This window comes from Periophthalmus magnuspinnatus, chromosome 10 (genome assembly GCF_009829125.3).
Source record: "Periophthalmus magnuspinnatus isolate fPerMag1 chromosome 10, fPerMag1.2.pri, whole genome shotgun sequence".
Lineage (NCBI taxonomy): Eukaryota > Metazoa > Chordata > Actinopteri > Gobiiformes > Gobiidae > Periophthalmus > Periophthalmus magnuspinnatus.
This window is the reverse complement of record NC_047135.1, coordinates 14,090,869-14,110,032: the sequence shown is the minus strand read 5'-3', so window position 1 is coordinate 14,110,032 and position 19,164 is coordinate 14,090,869. Positions and strand designations below refer to the sequence as shown.

Below are 19,164 nucleotides of genomic sequence, written 5' to 3'. Positions count from 1 at the left end.
ACTGACACAGATCAAATGAGGAGGATGTGGTTTATATTGGTCTGTCCATGCAGACTTTAAGTTTGGTGGTCCATTAAAGAACCATACTTTCATCAAAGCTGTTGAGAATGGAGAGAAACACAAATTACCACACGGATTGTTTATACTCAACTGTAAGACATGAAAATCATCCGCGACAACAGATGTTAGTCCATTTCATTTAAATACAGCTGAAGATAAAATTTTGACTAATGCTAAGTATTCTTGAAGATGATGACCGTTATGTTACTAAGCCTTGAGTTTTCAGGTATTAGGTGGGTGTCTAACCTAAACATTCTAATCTAACCCTTCTGCAGGCTGCTGCTGTTTATTTTTTATTTTCTTTTGCCACTGCTAAGGTAAACCATACTAACCCGGGATAAGATAGGCTGCAGTAGGAGATAACTAGCTGGGGGAAGTATGGCAACCTGAGCACTATCCTCTGCTTTGTCCTATTTTCTCATCAGCAATGCTATTCATATGTTGTCCCCTGTCCCACTCCCCCTGTGGAGTGTAACTCTTTCAGATGCCCCGATGACAGCTGGACCCTCTCCTCCTCCCCGCCTGGCCCTCCTCCTCACCTGGCTCTCATCCTCCTCGCCCGGCTCTCCTCCTCCTCGCCTGACCGATTTTTCCTGTTTTGTTTTTGTGTGTAGGCAGCACAGTGGCTGAGTGGCAACACTCATGCCTCACAGCAAGAGGGTTTGGTTCGATCCCCAGGTCGCCCAGGCCTTTCTGTGTGGAGTTTTTCATGTTTCTCCCCGTGTCTGGATGGGTTTCCTCTGGGTACTCCGGTTTCCCCCATCAACCAAAACATGAACGCCCTTCGAGACAACTGTTGTTGTGATTTTGGGCGTGGAAGATAAATGAATTGAATTGAAAATTAACTTGTGTCTTGCAGCCATTTGACGCTTTGATCTAAAATTATATCTGAGCCTACTAAAGTCTCCTACATCCTATAAATTCATTGATGTCATTCTCACTAACACTCCATCTAGCTATCAGTCTGGAGTTATTAGCCAAATCAGTGATCATTTGCTATTGCATGCATACCTTTTGGCAACACAGTGGAAAGACCTCCAGTTGTTGTAACTAAGCACTCTCTGAATCACCTTGACATACAAATTTTAGCAGGATGTAGCATCAGTCCCAGCCTTGAGAGCAAAATGACTCTAAGCCCTGTCTGAATAAGGCCTGGGGCTACTTTGAGAAGCTGTCGTAATATCTCGGGGATCAAAGATTCAGACTCAGGGTAAAAAGTTGAACAGAGTTTATTTACAAATACAGAAATGTAAATGTGGATTGACGGACCAGATAACAGAAAGTGGGGTCATGGTTGACGTCTTCGGGCCGGTCGTAGGTAGTAGGGTCAGAGGTTCGGGTGTTCGTACTGGTCGAGGTGAGCTGAGTCGGAGGCAGAGGTGTTCGTACCAGTCGTGGAGAGCTGGATTGGAGGTAGAGGTTCAGGGTAGTTCCAAGGAGCGGGATCTGGTGAAAAATGAGAATAACCAGCTGAGTACAGCACAAAAAACTAGACTGAGCCAAGCAGAACTGTACCACGGAGGATACATGATGATCTGGCAACGTGTGTTAGATCCTCAGTCTGTTTGTGCTCCACAGGTACAGGCTTGATTGGTCATGGGCTGCAGGTGTGTAATAGGTGGAGCCAGAGTCTCCAACCAGCTCCCTGGCACAGACAGCACAGAAACACAGGGACCGGGATCTTGACAGAAGCATTTCAGTCAGATCATTGATAAACATGCCCCCCTGAAAAGAATTCAAATTAAGAACCGATACAGCCGGTGCAAAGTTAATTAATTGCAGGAACACCAATTGGCAAAATGCTCCCTCCTCTCATCCCCCTGCTGACTAGCTTGCCTTCATGCAGTGTAGAAACAAAACAACATAGGCTATTAGAAATATGTTTTAGCTGCAGACTAGAATATAGGCTATTTTTCAAAACTTTTTTGGACATGCTTTCTATTTTAGCTATTATTATTATTATTATTATTATTAACAATAATAATAATAATAATTTAATTATGTATTATTATTTTTTCATTTTCATCAATATCCAGTCTCTGAACTGTTCATTGTGTTTGTCATGGCAACACTGACAATGATTTTACTGCATTGGCAGTGAAGTGAAAAACAGCTATAGATTTTGATCATTCAATATCCAGAGCTCTTCTAGTTACTCAAAAACTGAGAAGCATAAAGCTCTAAACACTTTTAGGTAAACATTAGCAATCTGTCATGATGCCTGTTTGTTGCTGCCCTCCTGTACTCTCTCTCCCCCTCCCTCACCTGTCTGTCTGGAGCTGGGCGGAGTCTCTGACTCCTTCTGCACGCACCTGGAGCGCATCAGCGCAATCACCCTCACCTGCTGTGCTGCTGTAAGAAGACTCGGCAGATTACACTCGGAGCCAGACCGTCCGCGTGTAAAACGTGAATGTTCCAGCTCTGTTTTTTGCATCCCTGTTACCCGCCTGCTTGCTCTCATTTTGGATTTTGCCACTTTTCCAGATTCCTGCCCTCGCCCGCTCCTGCCTCTGCGCTTCGGTACAGTCATCTCTCTCTACCTTGCCTGTCTTGGTCTCCAGCGTCCCGCTTGCTTCTTACCCTGGGTCCCACTCTTTGGATTACGCCGGCCCTGTCTGTCCTGGTCTCGTCCCCACTCCCGTCTTCACTCCGGTCCCGGCTTCCCGTTCCCGACCTGCTCTCCGTCCGTCCTGCCTGCCTCCCGCTTCCTGGTTCCTCGTGTGTGTCGTATGAACTATTTAAGACTGTGATTCACAACCTTGTAAATAAACATTGTCAAACTGCTCTGAGTCCGCATACTTTGGTCCTAACCCGCACCGTTACGACACAATCCTTTCCAACTAATATCGAAGTATAAGTCAACAAGATGGCCAAAGGAAAGAGGAAAAACCAAAAAGTTCAGGAGATTTCAGCTCCGGTACCTCCAGTGACCAGGGGATATAGACTTACATCTAAGCCTGAGACAAGTGTAAATTGCCCTTTGCCCTCGAGACAAGAAGCAGACATGTCCCGAGCCCCAATAAACTTTCTCACAAAGGAATGCAGGAGAGGAGTCAGAAGATGAGACAAACTAACTTATGACCAGTGTTCAGGCATCTTCAGAAACACCAAAACGTGAACCAGTGGTAGCCATCCAACCCGACAGGAAACAAACCAAGGTGTAATCTGACCAGTGCAGGTGACCACTTCTGGTTTGAAATGCCAGATGACGAAGTGGAGGAGGAATTTATCTGCACATCTTTGAAAAACTATGCCTTGAAGACCACAACAGAAAAAAGTGAAGAGAGGCAAGTTCTTCAAAATGAGCATCTCACCCTCAGATGCACACTTCAAAGCAAGGGGTAGGAGAAGTTTGAAGATATGAGGAAATGTGCTGGTGAAATAAACTCATTGTCATCAAATACATTATGATTTTCAATAAAATCATAATTCACAATATTCATAAATGATAGCACCTCTTGACTTGTAATTAAAAAATAAGTAGAGCCAAAACGGGGGCTATCCCATTTCCCAAGTGCTGTGTTTTCAACCCTTCCAATTAACCCTCATTTTGAAGGGATAGGCCTAGGGCTAAAGAAAACAGGTAGGAGCATAAAAGGGAATTGGGCTATGTTCTACTGAAATGAGTAGTCTATCCTGTCACAGGCATAAGCACTCTTTTTATGTTAATTTTATGATGATTATTTATGTTTTTATTTGTGTAATTTGATTTTAATATCTCTCTTATTCTGTGAAACATGTTAAATTACTCTGAGTACCAATTGTGTTTGCCTTGCCTTATGAGCCAGATTTGAATCATGTCGGATATTGACTGAACCATGTCGGATATTGACTGTACCAACTCAAATTTGTCTTTATGTTGTAGTTTTAACATATATTTTTAAAGGTTTAATTTAGTTCGTCATTATCAAAATGTCTCCTGCTGCTACATGAATGACTGTAAACTCAAATAAATCCAATACAGTAATACAAGTGTAACATGTGTTGCAATGTGTGTAGAATTAGAAAAAATCTTATAGCAGGAGACTGATTCATTTCACTGCTCTTGTCTCTAGGACCTATATACATTGACAGGGTGCACTTCTGCTATACTTTTGAAGTGATTTAAGTGCCAGGACATCATGACAGTTTTTTTTTTCCTTGATTTGGTGGATAATACCTGTGATAAATATTTCGTTTACAGTAAGTGCAGTAAATAGCAGTTTGTGGAGAAAAAGTTGAAAAGCACAAAAAAATACAGGAAGTATGAGTGAATACTAAAACAAAAAAAAAAAACTATGTCATCAACACAGAAAATTCTATCCAAAATACAGGGACAATTTATGCACAAAGAAGGCATTTTTCTGACCATTTAAACCTTGACAAAACTTGGTCAAATTTTTTGGTAAAATCTTAAATGTAATAATGTTAACTATGTTTTAGTGAAAAGTACTCTAGCCTTTCATATGCACGAAGGCACAATAAACAGTAAATTTGAAGTGTTAAAATAACTTGGGGTTTATGAAGAAACTAATTTCAAACCTTGCATTATTGTGGTCAAAAAACAGAACTTCAAAATTTGAGATCTGGAAACTTTTCTATGACTGATGAACTATTACACTGTAGTGATGGCTCCAGCAACACTGTGTCGAGCTCATAGAGCAGGCATACCCAAAGTCTGGCCCGGGGGCCATTTGCGGCCCATGTACAAATTTCCACTGTCCCCCAGCCTCTGGAATAAAAATAATTATGTGTGGCCCCTCGCACTGTTGACCAGTGTTAAAATACAAATGTACAAGCAATATTATATTTTACCAGAAGATGGCAGAATCCGAGGCCACGCTTTCACTGACTTTTATCGCCAACTGGATAAAGACAGGTTTAAAGAAATTCAAACCTTTGCTACGTAAGTGCTGAGTTTGATTGGTTTGACATATTTATGTGAGAAGACTTTTTTGGTCATGAACTTTAATAAGAAACGTGCGAGGACAACACTAACTGACTCTCACCCTTTACTACAGTCCAGATCTCAGTTTCGGTCTTCACATTAGTGCAGGCCAGTTACTTGTTAGACGTCTGAGGTGAATAAATTCTAAAATCTCAATAAATTTATCTTATTGTGATTATCAAAACCACAGTTTAAATGTTCGCTTTTCATATTTATAATCTGTGTATCATTCATTTTGGTTGTGAAAGGTGAACGCCATTTGCAATAAAAAGTAAAAAAAAAAAAAAAAAATTAAATAGTTAATTTGCATTTCATATTAATGGTTCAAAGAATGATCAAGCCGAATGGTTGGCCCCCACACACTTTAACCTCACCAAATCTGGCCCTCTTCGCAAAAAGTTTGGACACCCCTGTTATAGAGCGAAGCCCCGGATTGATGCGTGTGTCGCTTTAAGAAAAAGTCACGTGACCTGTGCTGCTGCTGTTTCGCTCGTCTCCATCTCGCCAAACTGTGTTTAAAAGGTACTGTAAACGGAATGAATCACTGTTAAAAGAAGAAAATGACTTTCCCCTTCTACATCAACAAAAAACAAACAAAAAAACAAAAAAACGCTGTCTGGGATCATTTTGATCTTTTAACAGCTGATCTATCAGAATAAAAAAACAAACAAACAAACAAACAAACAAAAAAACAAACAAAAAAAAACAAAAACCATACAGCAATGTGACTCTGAGTATAAATTATTTATTTCATTTCATGCAGGTTAAATACCACATCTGTTCAACAGAGCTGTCATAGATCAATAAAAGCACCTCCTCAATGCTAAGGCATTGACAAATACACCCAGAATGAACACAGGTAAACAGACATTGAACAGCTTCCTCACGGTTGCTATATTCATATATGCTTTATTATTTTATTGTTTTTGAACATCAAGTCTCTAGCTAGTCTAGCTATCTTTGGAATTTTTATGTACCCCAACTTCATCTGTGCTCTGTGAGCGTGTATTATCAAAAGCTGGGGAAATGGCGTCAAAAAAACGCAATCGACTGAATGCCAAAACATTGGAACAACTTTTTTGAATACAAAAAACTCCCCGAGTCAGTGACATTTACACTAAATGTAAATATCATTCATTACACTTTCACTTAAATTTTCACATAAGATATAAAATAATACCATAGTAAATACAATAACTTAAATCGTATTACGTACACAAGTATGACTCATTGAATCAGTGTGTCTATGAGTCCCAAGTAAGTTGTCTGCAATGATGTACACCTCAAGATCCAACAGGTGTCAGTATAGAGCAACACAGCATCAATACAGTTTGGGGACTGTGCCGAAATGCTTCACGAGGCGTCATCTACCCATCACTATTATACTGTAATTATTTTTCCATTCAGTACAATATGAAAACATGGGCTTATAACATAGACTGTCTTATAATGAGAGTCATAACACATAAGCTTATTTTTGTTGCAACAATTTATTGCTTATATAAACGTTTCTAAACATTTTTTGGTAAAAATAAAATCTATCAAACAATCATAAATAAATCATCACATGACTTTCACATGACAGAATATTGCACAATGATACGCTTTTAAACGAGAATTACAGAATACAGCTCAGATTTTGAAGGAGGCAGACAGGAGCCAGCCCCAAAGGTAACCAAGGAAATAAAGCTCCCATATCAGGCTTTTAAAGAGTTTATGGTTTGTATTCCTTGTTAACGTAAAGATGCACTGTGTAACTTTTCTCGTGGAAGAATATTATTGCTTTGTCTGGAATGTTACATCAATTTTCTATCTATGTCTCTATGAAGATGTTATTAATTTAGAGAAGTCTTTGATGCAAAAAACCCAAGTTCCAGGTGAGAACTGTGGAAAGGTGTATTCGCTGACATTAAGAATTTATGGTTTACAAGGTATTTTTAAGCTATCAAAACACCCATAATTGAATAAATGCAAGATCATTACAATGAATGACAAACTGTGGAACATTCCAGGCAAAGCAATGTTGCACAGTGCACTTTGAATTAATTAATGTAGAAGACTGCCATACTCAGACATTGTGTTTTCAATTGTTGATAAAGAATATAACTTTTGAGTGAAAAGAAAAAAAAAATCTACATTTTCAGGAGAAAATTACATTCTACATACTACATACTACATACATCTACAAAAAGGCAAGGCATTTTCAGCAGAATATGGGAGCTTTATATTAGTCAAGTTATTATTACCTCTTATAAACAGACTACACAGAGTTGTATTGGAAAGGCAATTTAATTTTTTCCACCATTTTTTTTTAGTTAAATTTGTCCCCAGTACAGATATACTGTATAAGCAGCTCTTGACTTTGATGAATTTTGATGTGTACTGTCTGCATGTGTTCTATTGTCTAATAATCAGGATGTGCTTGTTAGCATGTTAGTTGTTGTTAGCATAACCTCAAAATTCCGCTCTGCTCTGTGAAAGTTGTGAAAAACTCATTGTGAATAATTAGGACGCACAGAATGCATAAGGTAGGGAGGAATAACTTTGGACCTCTGCAAACCGTTTAAAATGAACTAGTTCTGTTTTTCACGTTTTTAAGACAGTAAAAATCAGGTACAGCGCCTCCATTTGTGGTACAGATGAGTTAATACAGTGCTACAAGATTAAGGTAGAAGTGACTTTTTAATGAAATTTGTTCTAGTAAGAAAGAGGAAACCACAGTAAAGGCACAATTAATAATTGTTATTCCATGTATTCACACCTAGGTTTTAGTTCATTATCTCGTGTATATTCATGGTTTTCAGCTTCCTATTCCGTGCAACATTTTGAGGACTTTTTCCCATCCAAGAGAAATAATATTTTGTTTTAAAATGTTAACCGCTATACCAAAGGTCCTAGATTCTCAACATTCTGAAGCCCATGGATAGAGAGGAGGTGAGGTGTGTCTTGATGTGCACCTTTAAAATAGTGTCCTGGGTTATGTTTCGATGACAATGTTCAGGTCTGTACCACAAATGTAATTCCCTGTTTTGTAATTCATTAACAGAATTGGACTAAAGCTTTCCTCTCTTCTCACTGTTGGAGGGTTCAATCCTGGTCAATCGTGGCAGTTTGATTGGTCGCTACAGAAAGGCCTAAATGCTCTGACTCCTGAGTCCAGATACCAGTTCAAATTTTGGTCCAGATTCCAGGCCCATACTCCAGTCCCATATTCTAGTTCAGACTCTGGTCCCAGATTCTGGTTCAGATGCTGTCCACCTCTGCACTGAGCTCTGGACACAGCTCCTTTAGTAACATTTCCATCATTACCTGAAACAGACAAGAAGATATTAACAATATGAGAAATATGAGAAATATCCAAATCCAATCTGAAACTGCCTAGCTTTGGTAAAACTAAGAGGATATCATGGAGCTTAACTCCAAAGCTCACTTTGAAACTGAAAAAGTGTGAAGGTTGCATGTATGTTTTTAGCCTGTATTTATCTGTATAGTTCTCACAATTCTCGGGCATCAAGAGAATCATAAAACTATTATCAGCTTATTATAGCAAAGAAATCTAGACCCCTCCCACCTGTCCATGTGGGGCTGTTCTACTATGAATGGTGCAGAGCTTGTTCACTCATATAACTATTTAGATACCCGATTAAAGCTTTGAACCTAAAATGATACACTTTAGTGGAGTGAACAATATTTTTTAACGTTAAATGTCTTCTGTGTCAACTGTGTCAACTGTGATAACCATTTCATGCTTAGATTGAAGTAACTGCTCTGCATATAAATCAATAACTGTTTCTCCTGGACTACAGTGTTTGGTAATGTTTTCAATCCTGTACCAAAAGCAAATTTTCCCAAATGGTTTGTGTGGCCATTAATACATTTCTAAAAATCACATTTTATTAAATTAATGATCATTGTTCTCACGTAGAGTAGATGTTTGTTGGCACTCGCCTCCTGGAGGGTGTTAAAAATCTTTATGATCCCATATCGAGCATTCTGCTGACCAACAAGGTTTGTTAAAGCATCTGGAGAAGAAAACAACAGACAAATATGTGAAAAACACTATGCTTATTGTCACTTTTAACTGGTTGTTTAATATATTCCAGTCTTAAACCTGGTCTTGTTAAACTGGTGAATACCTGGTATATTGTCCAGTAGTTTCTGCTGAGCTCTCTCCTTCGTCTCGTTGCGTTCAGACTCTGTCCGATCTTTGACGTGCGGTGCCAACTTTCCGTTCGGCCAAAACGTGTCCTTGAATACACCGATGTAACATACCAACATCTGCTCAGAGAAAATCCAGTTTACAGTGTCCCGGATCTGTCTGCAAAAACAAAACAAGAGGAGGATAAGCCTCCACCAACATGTACTCAAAAAGAAAGCAAATACAAGCACAACAGAAGTATATGGGAAGTTTAGACATCTCTTAAAGGAGACATATTGTACAATTTTATATTGGTTTTCTTTCATCAAGTCATTTTAAATCAATATTGTGGTTTGAAATTTTAAAAATACAACATAATGATCCACAGATGTCATAGATTATAGAACAATACATTTTCCATTAAAACAAATCTTACAAATCTTACTGTAGAAATGTTAGATGCACGCTTGTTATGACTAATGAACACACTCCTCATATTTAAATGTCAAATGAATCACATTCCTACTGAGTGCGTTTTTTTTTTTGTTTTTTTTTTTTGTATTTTAAATGTTAAAATGTCCCAGAAAGTTGAAATCAAAAATAAAATCTTAAACTTTATAAATAAAAACTCCATCTATTCAATAGCAATGTGTCAAATTGAAGGTGCACTATGTAACTTTTCTGGTGTTCGTCTGGAAAAGTATGGCCTTAAATGCATCTTGTACCATAACTCCAATGGGGAAAAGTAGCTGATGCTACCATGTCAAGTTAAAGGTGAAATCTGTGGAGAAGTGAACCCACTCACAATAAGAATCAATGTTTTCAAGGTATTTTTAAGCAATATATTATAGTAATGGAATAAATGCCCGATAGCTTTATACTTGGATCTTGCAATCTCGATGAACACAAGCAGGTGGCAGAAAAGTAACATAGTACACCTTTAATAGGTTTTTACCTTGGCAATGGTGTATACTAAAAATGTACACTTACTTGTTGATGGTGCGCCCAAATGTCACCTGAACTAGTGCAATAAGTGTTTTTCTCACCCACTTAAACACTAAAGAGAAGACAGAAAATGTGAGTAAATACAATATAAAATTCTGCTACTGTTTGATTTTAAAGTGAAACTAAACACTAAATCCACCTTTTCACTACTGAACTCTGTATATAGTGTTTTAATAGCATTATCTATCTACTATTCTTAGTCATTTTTGGCAACTTTAGTGCAAACTTGGCAAATTTGCAGCTATCTGGTCCAAAATCACAAAATCTAAGTTTGTGCTGCCATCAGTGGCAACAGCACTTTCAAGTACTATGTGACATCACACAGGACTGCCCTGATTACAAACACCTGGCTCCAGGGGCGGAGTTTGAATTGTGGACGAGAACACCTAAATGACACCTCTCTCCTCCAGGTACTGCCCAGTTTAGCAGCTCTATTTGAAATGTGGTTGTGGGTGGAGTTTAAGTATTTAGTCCCACTCTGAATGATAAAAGTTGTAAAATCTGGTCCTTACTTCCTCTGAGTTCAAATATCTCTCCAATGAGCGCGAAACAGGGCTCAGCCAATGCATCCCGCCTCCCGTCAGGCTCTTCCCCATAATCTGATAAATCACTGTCGTCTCCATCTCCATCTTCCTACATAAACCAAAAAGAGTTCAACCTCTTCTCTGTCAGCATAAATAAACAGAAGTGGTTGAAGTGATGATTTTTTTTTCATAATAGCTTCAGAAAGTCTGTGGAGCCAGTCCCAAATGAATAATGATAAAGTTCAACATTTGTGGCTAATAAGTTTGGACATTTCTTTCAAAAACAGGACCCTGCCCTCCATCAGAAACGATGGCATCATCAAATTCATTATTAATCGCTATGGTAACAGTCCTAGTTTTTCATCATTCTGAAACTCATGGATAGTTAATATAATGGAAATTGTTGTTTAACTGTCAGATTCCAGATTTGTTGGCCTGGTTTATTGTTAATATCTATTTATATCTTGATTGGGACAGTGCATGTAATTGTGGATTTGGATAGACAGTTTCACTAGAAAAAGATAAACTAACTGTGAATCTTCCAAAGCGGTATGTAGGCCCCTGCCCTCCATCTGAAATTATGACTTCCATAAATAATGTATAGAGTGAATGTGAAAGTGCTGAGGACAGACTGAAGTGTTGTGCTGTTTACATCTGTGTGGGAGAAGAAGTCCCCGGGAAATCTCTCCAGGAACGAGGCCAAAGAAAAAGAGGATTTCTTCTGAATGGACATGACCTGAAAAACAAACAAGTGACAAAAAAACAGATGTGAAATAGTGTATTTGACTGAGGCGTTAGGGATGTCTTAAGTTGTAGTGCAGAATACTATAATAAAAGTAAGTCTGTTGGCGTTTCCCAAAAGAGCCAGAGAGTTGACTCAACAAGCCATTTAGTTTGAAATCATTTTAAAAATTGCTACAAACATACACATTTTTACAACTTAAATCAATGATATTTGTAATGTTAAATTTAAACTTAAAATCTTGACATACTCCCTCTGTAAGGTTTGGGCGGACCAATCACAGAGCAGCACTGAGAATTGTGTGTAAACCCAAGGCAAAGCGCCCAAGTGAACCAAACCAAACATGGCAATGCCAACAGACGTGCTTCAGCGAATTTTAGCAGAAATAAAAACTATTCAGAGTGTCAGGTTAGTCCAAAGGGATCTTTGAATCAATAAGGGAAGGGGGGGGGGCAACTTTGGGAAAAGCAAATTGACTATTGTACATTAGAAACAATATAATAGTTAAGTTTACCTTGAGATGCTCTGGAGAAGGACTGAGAAACGCATAGAGAGCTTCAGACTGGCACAGCCGCTCATCTGTCAACAGACGCTACAGACAAAGCATACATTACACCAGCAGGGGGCAGTGTCAGCCAAGAGGACAGTACTACAGGCCAATAGATAAGGTTTATGTTTATTGTAACATTACCTGTAGAAAGGCATTGAGCTGAGTTTTGCTCTTCTCTAAAAATTTTTGGTCGATGGATTTGAAAGGAAGTTTGCTTAAAGATGGCAACTGGAGTTTCTTTAATGATGGAAAGCACTGAAACAAATAACAAAATAGGACAATTTACATCCTCTAGTACTTCTACCCACTCACTGTCCTTTCTCTGTAGCATATATTAACTCTTCCTCCTCTGTACCATATATTCACTGTCCCTCCTCTGTACCATACATTCACTGTCCCTCCTCTGTACCATACATTCACTGTCCCTCCTCTGTACCATACATTCCCTGTCTCCACTGTAGTTAATAGAGCTACTATTGTGGTTATTTTGTGAATAGTAGTTTTACCTCGGTGAGTTTTCTGTGCAGTATTTGAAACTCAGTCAGTTTTCTCTGGACAGTCCATCTGCTGTTGTTGGTCTCGTCTCCTTCAGTCAGACTTACACACACACTGTAACAGGCCACAGTCTCTCCACCCTCCTCTGCTGCCTGGGACACAGAAATCATTACAATCATTAGTATTAAGTTTGTCCCATTTCATTTTAAAACATGTGCAATTATATATTCCTAACAAAATAATACACATCCATTCTATTTCATCCAGTTAAATGAACAGGCATTGTATTGAAAATCAAAATACTACCTGTTAAATTAATGAGAATATGCCTTAAACATTTATTTAAGTGTTGATGTTTAGCCCTCTATCACTGCATTTGTGTTTTTGGGCAAGACACCATAACAACCTAGCCTATATATGAAGAAGTTGAGCATGCAACAATCAATATTGCAATGATAGAAACCAAAGCCCAAACAAAGAAAGCTCCTCATCTCAAATCACACGATGTGACTGAGGAATGTGGAGTATTTTCATCTTGATCTGAGGTTCACGCTGCAGTACAGGCGAGACCACAGCTTTAACTGGAAAATCTGAGGCTAAAAATGTAACCTACAACACACAGCAACTGTACAGAATGCTACTTGGTCTGAAAAAACATGGATATAAATGTCACTCAACCCTGCTGTATAATTGCAGTTATCATTAACCTGGTCAGCCTGCGTCGCCATGTTTATTTTGGTTAGTTTGGGTGGTTGACCTTTGGCTCTGCCTAAACCACAATGCTGCTCTGTGATTGGTTAAATTGGTGAAATTCACCAGTGGAAATGACAAATATCACCAGAACCCATCTCACTGCGCATTGTGAAGTCACGAGAGCTCAGGTTTTTAAAACCTGCTCCGCAGATTACACAAGAGCTTTGTTTAGCTCTGTTCTGAAACATGCAGAGCCACATTTTAGATTCTGACCAACTGCATTATCCAAAGCAGTAATATATAGACCTACAGCTGCAGAGTTGATATAGGTTTTATTGCATTATATTTACTTTTGCAGCAGTGATATAGACTGACCTCTGCGTTGGTGATGGTGGCTCTCCAGTGGCCCAGGTTCTCACACCACCAGTCTGTGCGGCTGATGTGCTGCTGCAGCTCACTGTGCTCCTTCTCCATGGCCCCAATCTCCTCCTTAAGTTTACTCACAATCTGAAAACACAACAAAAGCACCATTTTATTATTCATAGCAGCCAATGTCCCGACTGGAGCCAGATGAATTCTGGGCACATGGGTGGAATCTCAGTGCCTCTCCTCATACATTGCTTCTCACAGAAGGAGAACAGGGTTCTTCCAGGGAGTCTCATGATTTGGGAGAAACCTTTACAGTGTTCTGCAGCATGCTTTTATTCTGTAGATGAACTTGTACCAGCAGATGGAGTAGACAGTAAGAGTGCGATGAATGAATTATAAATGCCTGTTGACATGATCCATTGGCTGACATTGAAGAAGTTCAGCTTCCTTAAAGTATACTGCCTTTGCTGAGATTTTTTGTGTCATTTGACATTTCAATAATTTGTACAGTACAAAAAATATGCAAAAAACAAAGTAAAGAACACAATATTTTGTCTCCAAGTCATTCAGGATTTCTGTTAGAGAACCCCCTCGAAAAAGAGATGATGCATCTCAAGGGACTATCCTTAATAAAGTTTAAATTATTATCAGACATCATCTATCCACTATCTTGTCGTGATCCCTGTTTTGCTGTCCTTGTGTTCTTGCTCCCCCCTCCCTCACCTGCCTGTCTCTGGAGCTGGGCGGAGTCCTGACTCCTCCTGCGCACACCTGCTTCCCATCGACGCAATCAACACCACCCGCCGTGGATAAGAGGAGTCAGGACCAGACACTCGGCGCCGGAACGTCTGCGTGTTTCACGTGATTATGCTCATGGCTTAGTACTTTGATCCTTTTTTGTACACTCTTGTCTTATTGGAACTTTTTTGCTCTGCTCCAGATCTCCGCCCGAGAACCAGCTCCAGACTCCCCCAGCACCCACACCTCCGCCCTGGTATGGTCTTGTGTCTTACCTTGTCGTGCACTTGTGTCTCTCCACGCTCACGGACCCGCACCCACGCTCCCCAGCTACTCTGGATTTATGAACTATGTTATTCTACTCTGGATTTATGAACTATGTTATTTCGGACACTATGCTATGAAGCACCCTCGTTCCCCGGCCTTGTGGATTAATGAACTGTGGTTTCTATAAACACTTATTGTGAATAAAAACATTGTTAAAATTTCATGAGTCTCGCACCTTTGGTCCCTACGCCCCGCTGGTTACGACAGAACGTTCCGGCCAGAAATGGACCAAGTGGACTCTAAACCAGATCCTACGCTTCAGCAGGCGTTTACTCACCACGGTGACGTGCTCGGGCAGCACGAACAAACTATCCGGTCCCTGCTGGAGCACAATCAGTCCCTCGCTCAGCAGGTGTCGCAGCTCGGGAGTCACGTCGCTACGCTGCTCGCGCACCTACCCCCCGCGGCTGCCGCCACCGCTGGATCCGCTCCGCTGCCCGGTCCTCCGGAATCGAGAAGCACCGACCCGGAGCCTTATGCAGGTCAGCCCGGCCTCTGCCGGGGTTTTCTTTTCCAGTGCCTGTCCGTCTTTCAGCAGCGCCCAGCCCGTTTCCCATCTAATGCGGCCAAGATACGTTACATCTGTGGGCTGCTCAGGGGAAATTTTCCCATTCTGCCTTGGACAGTACAGACTTCGGGACTTTTTTGAATGAGTTTAAGTTGGTTTTTAGTCACCTCCACTATCAAGCTGATGCCGCCTCTCACCTGCTAGGCTTAACCCAGGGGTCCAGGTCTGTGGCGGACTTCACTATTGAATTTTGGACATTAGCTGCTGAAGTTGACTGGTCGGATAGTGCACTTAAGGCTGTGTTTTCGAGAGGACTAAATGACTTGTTAAAGGACAAATTAGCCGCACGAGATGAGCCCCCCGACCTGAGAGCCCTTATCACACTAGCCAACCGCATAGACCATCGACTACGGGCGCACCGACGGGAGACCCGTCCTTCCCCTGTGCGGACCGTGGCCCGCCTCCTGTCACCGGCTGCGGAGGAGCCCATGCAAATCGTGAGAGCGCGCCTATCTGCCGAGGAGCATGTGCGGCACCGCGAGGCGGGGGAGTGCTTCTACTGCGGAGTTAGGGGGCATTTCGTCGCCTCCTGCCCAGCTCGGCCAAAAGGAAGGGCCCACCAGTAGCCCTGGGAGTACTGGTGGGTCAGTCACACATCCCAGCCCAAAGCAATAGACTTCTACTCCCAGCTACGCTCTGCCTCCGCTCTAAGACCTTGTCTGTCCAGGCTCTTGTGGACTCCGGGGCCGAAGAAGACTTTATTGATCGTCAGTTGGGAGAGCAGTGGGGAATCAGCCTGGAGCCTCTGGATCGCCCCCTCACTGCTCGTGCCCTCAACGGTTTGCTTTTAGCCCGAGTCACTCATGTTACGGAACCTATTACTATGCTTTTGTCTGGGAACCATCATGAAACCCGTAGGTTCTATGTTGTCGCCACCCCTTCCTCGCCATTGGTTCTGGGCTACCCCTGGCTAAGGGCCCACAACCCAGTCATTGACTGGGCCCGGGGTAAGATTGCGGTGTTGTTCCGCCTGCCATGCGGGGTGTTTACGTTCGGCCCGGTCTCCTGCGGAGGGAGCTTCCCCGTCCAGTGACCCCGTCCCGAAGGTGCCTGACCTGTCCCTGGTTCCGGAGGAGTATCACGACCTGCGGGACATCTTCAGTAAGGACCGGGCCCTCTCTCTGCCTCCTCACCGTCCCTACGACTGTGCCATTGACCTTTTGCCCGGGGCCCCCTTACCCACTAGCCGCCTCTACAACCTGTCCCAGCCCGAGAGAGAGACTATGGAGCGGTATATTCGGGACTCTGTGGCCGCAGGAATTATCCGCCCTTCCTCCTCCCCTGTGGGGGCGGGGTTTTTATTCGTGGCCAAGAAAGACAAGACCCTTCGCCCATGTATAGATTATAGAGGCCTAAATGACATTACTGTTAAAAATAAGTATCCACTTCCCCTTATTGACTCTGCTTTTACCCCTCTCCACGGCGCCACTATATTTTCTAAATTAGACTTACGTAATGCTTATCATTTGGTGCGGGTGAGGGAGGGGGATGAGTGGAAAACGGCCTTTAAAACCCCCATTGGACATTTTGAATATTTGGTTATGCCCTTCGGACTCACAAATGCCCCCGCAGTGTTCCAAGCCCTAATCAATGATGTTCTCCGCGATTTTCTTAATCAGTTCGTTTTTGTATATTTGGACGATATTCTAATCTTTTCCAGGTCGTTGCAGGAGCACAGACAGCATGTCCGCCAGGTGTTGCAACGGCTGTTGGAGAACAAGCTGTTTGTCAAGGCGAAACGTGTGAGTTTCACGCCGACCAGGTTCGTTTCCTGGGGTTCATAGTGGGGCGGGGCCAGGTCAAGGCAGACCCGGAGAAGATTAAAGCCGTGAGGGATTGGCCAACCCCTACTAACCGAAAACAACTACAGAGATTCATAGGCTTTGCAAACTTTTACAGAAGGTTTATCAGAGATTTTAGCCGAGTTATTTCCCCTCTCACTAGACTCGCATCCCCTGCCCAACCTTTCACTTGGTCCCTGGAGGCTCAGTCGGCTTTTGAAAAACTGAAGACTATGTTTACTTCGGCTCCTATCTTGCACCAGCCTGACCCCTCCCGGCAGTTCATTGTAGAAGTGGACGCCCCCGACACCGGGGTAGGGGCAGTCCTTTCCCAGAGGTTCAACCCCGACGATCGGTTATTCCCCTGTGCCTTCTTCTCCCGGCGTTTGTCCCCAGCGGAGGCCAACTATGACGTGGGGGATCGCGAGCTGCTCGCCGTCAAGCTGGCCCTGGAGGAGTGGCGGCACTGGCTGGAGGGGACGGAGCTACTGTTTCTGGTATGGACAGATCATAAGAACCTTTTGTACATTCAATCTGCTAAACGGCAAGCCTGCTGGTCCTTGTTTTTTAGTTGTTGTAACTTTACCCTCACTTACCACCCGGGGTCCCGTAATGTGAAGCCGGACACCCTCTCCCGCCAGTTTGCTCAAGAGGAAGCAAGCTCCGCTCCGGAGGCTATCCTCCCCCTCGTCCCATGTGGTTGCTGCCCTCCACTGGGAGATTGAGGACTTGGTGCGGGAGGCCCAGCGAGATTTACCCAACCCAGGTAACGCTCCCCCCGGCACATTATTTGTCCCCGATTCTGTCCGCTCTCAGGTACTGCAATGGACTCATGGATCCCGTTTTGCCTGCCACCCCGGAGCTTCCCGCACTCTTTCCCTGCTTCAGCGACATTTCTGGTGGCCTACTATGGACAGAGATACCAGGGCCTACGTTGCCGCTTGTCAAGTGTCTGCCCAGGGGAAGTCCTCCCACTCCCCCCGTCTGGTCTGCTGCATCCGCTTCCTGTCCCGAGTCGACCTTGGTCTCACGTGGCGGTGAATTTCGTGACCGGCCTTCCCCCATCCCAGGGTAACAGTATAATTTTAACCATTGTGGACCGTTTTTCTAAGGCAGCTCACTTCGTTGCCTTGGCCAAGCTCCCGACAGCCAAGAAGACGGCTGACCACCTTACTAACCACGTTTTTTGCCTTCACGGCATCCCTCTAGACATTGTGTCCGACAGGGGGACCCAATTCACCTCCCAGGTCTGGCGCTCCTTTTGTGAGGGGCTGGGGGCTTCGGTTAGCCTCACCTCTGGGTTTCATCCTGAATCCAACGGACAGACCGAGCGCACTAACCAGGACCTGGAGAGGGCTCTTCGCTGTGTGGTTTCCGCCAACCCGTCCGCCTGGAGTACCTACCTCCCGTGGATTGAATACTCCCACAACTCACTGGTGAGTTCCGCCACTTAATAAAGTTGAGGTTAAGAAATTCATCAGTGGACCTCTTCCTAGCATAGACAAAAGGAATATGAACAAATTTACCTGGCTATTTCAGCTGAACACATGGCTGTGTAGCATGTGTAGCCAGAGGGATTGCACTACATTGAGAACTTTGATCTATTCTGGAAACAAGACGACCCGTTCAAGGGAAATGGCCTGCACCTAAGCAGAGGTGGAGTGAGAGTGCTGACGGATAATGAGAGAAGCATCCTTGCTATGCCAGCCAAAGACCAAGCTAATGTGTCAGCACCACCAGCAGCACCACAACTACCACAACCACCTCCCCCAGCGAAGGAGTCACCACCAGCACCACAACCATCTCCCCCAGCAAGGGATTCAGCAGAACCACCACCTCCCCTAGAGAACATGTCAGCACCACCACTTCCCCAAGTGAAGGATCCATCTCCAGCATTACTTCCCCCAGGGCCCTCGTCACATGCCTTGAACCTGTTTGTGACAGCCCTAACAGAAGTTTCAGTCCCAGCAGCACCCCCATCACCTCCCCTGCCCACAGACCAGCCCTGGGTCCCCTTTTGCTACATCTACTCTCTCTAGGGACTCCTCACTCTCCTTTTCCTCCCCACCGTCACCCATACCCCTTCCCAGCCATCTAGAAAGCCTCATCAGATCAGGAATTAAGATGGCTCCCCTCACACCTAATACAGTCCGATCAAGAGTTTTGGCATCAAAACTTGCATTTGCGCTGAACTCTTACCCATACCCACCTATCCCCTCTCATCTTTCACCCAAACTCCCCCTGCTC

General features: G+C 42.9%; 1 protein-coding gene across 2 annotated transcripts in view; it reads right to left on the bottom strand.

Annotated features, from left to right (window-relative positions):
• Nucleotides 1-6,472: 6,472 nt before the first annotated feature.
• The window catches only part of snx25 (sorting nexin 25), a 53,274-nt gene continuing 40,582 nt past the window's right edge, over nt 6,473-19,164 (bottom strand). For both annotated transcript variants that reach the window (XM_033974137.2, XM_055224951.1), the window contains exons 14-23: nt 13,510-13,641; nt 12,453-12,593; nt 12,088-12,201; nt 11,911-11,988; nt 11,307-11,390; nt 10,643-10,763; nt 10,116-10,182; nt 9,124-9,305; nt 8,909-9,009; nt 6,473-8,296 (exon numbers count right to left, since the gene is read on the bottom strand). In XM_033974137.2, the coding sequence (XP_033830028.1) occupies nt 8,231-8,296; nt 8,909-9,009; nt 9,124-9,305; nt 10,116-10,182; nt 10,643-10,763; nt 11,307-11,390; nt 11,911-11,988; nt 12,088-12,201; nt 12,453-12,593; nt 13,510-13,641 (1,086 nt within the window). In that variant the 3' untranslated portion in view covers nt 6,473-8,230. The remainder of the gene's footprint in view (nt 8,297-8,908; nt 9,010-9,123; nt 9,306-10,115; nt 10,183-10,642; nt 10,764-11,306; nt 11,391-11,910; nt 11,989-12,087; nt 12,202-12,452; nt 12,594-13,509; nt 13,642-19,164) is intronic.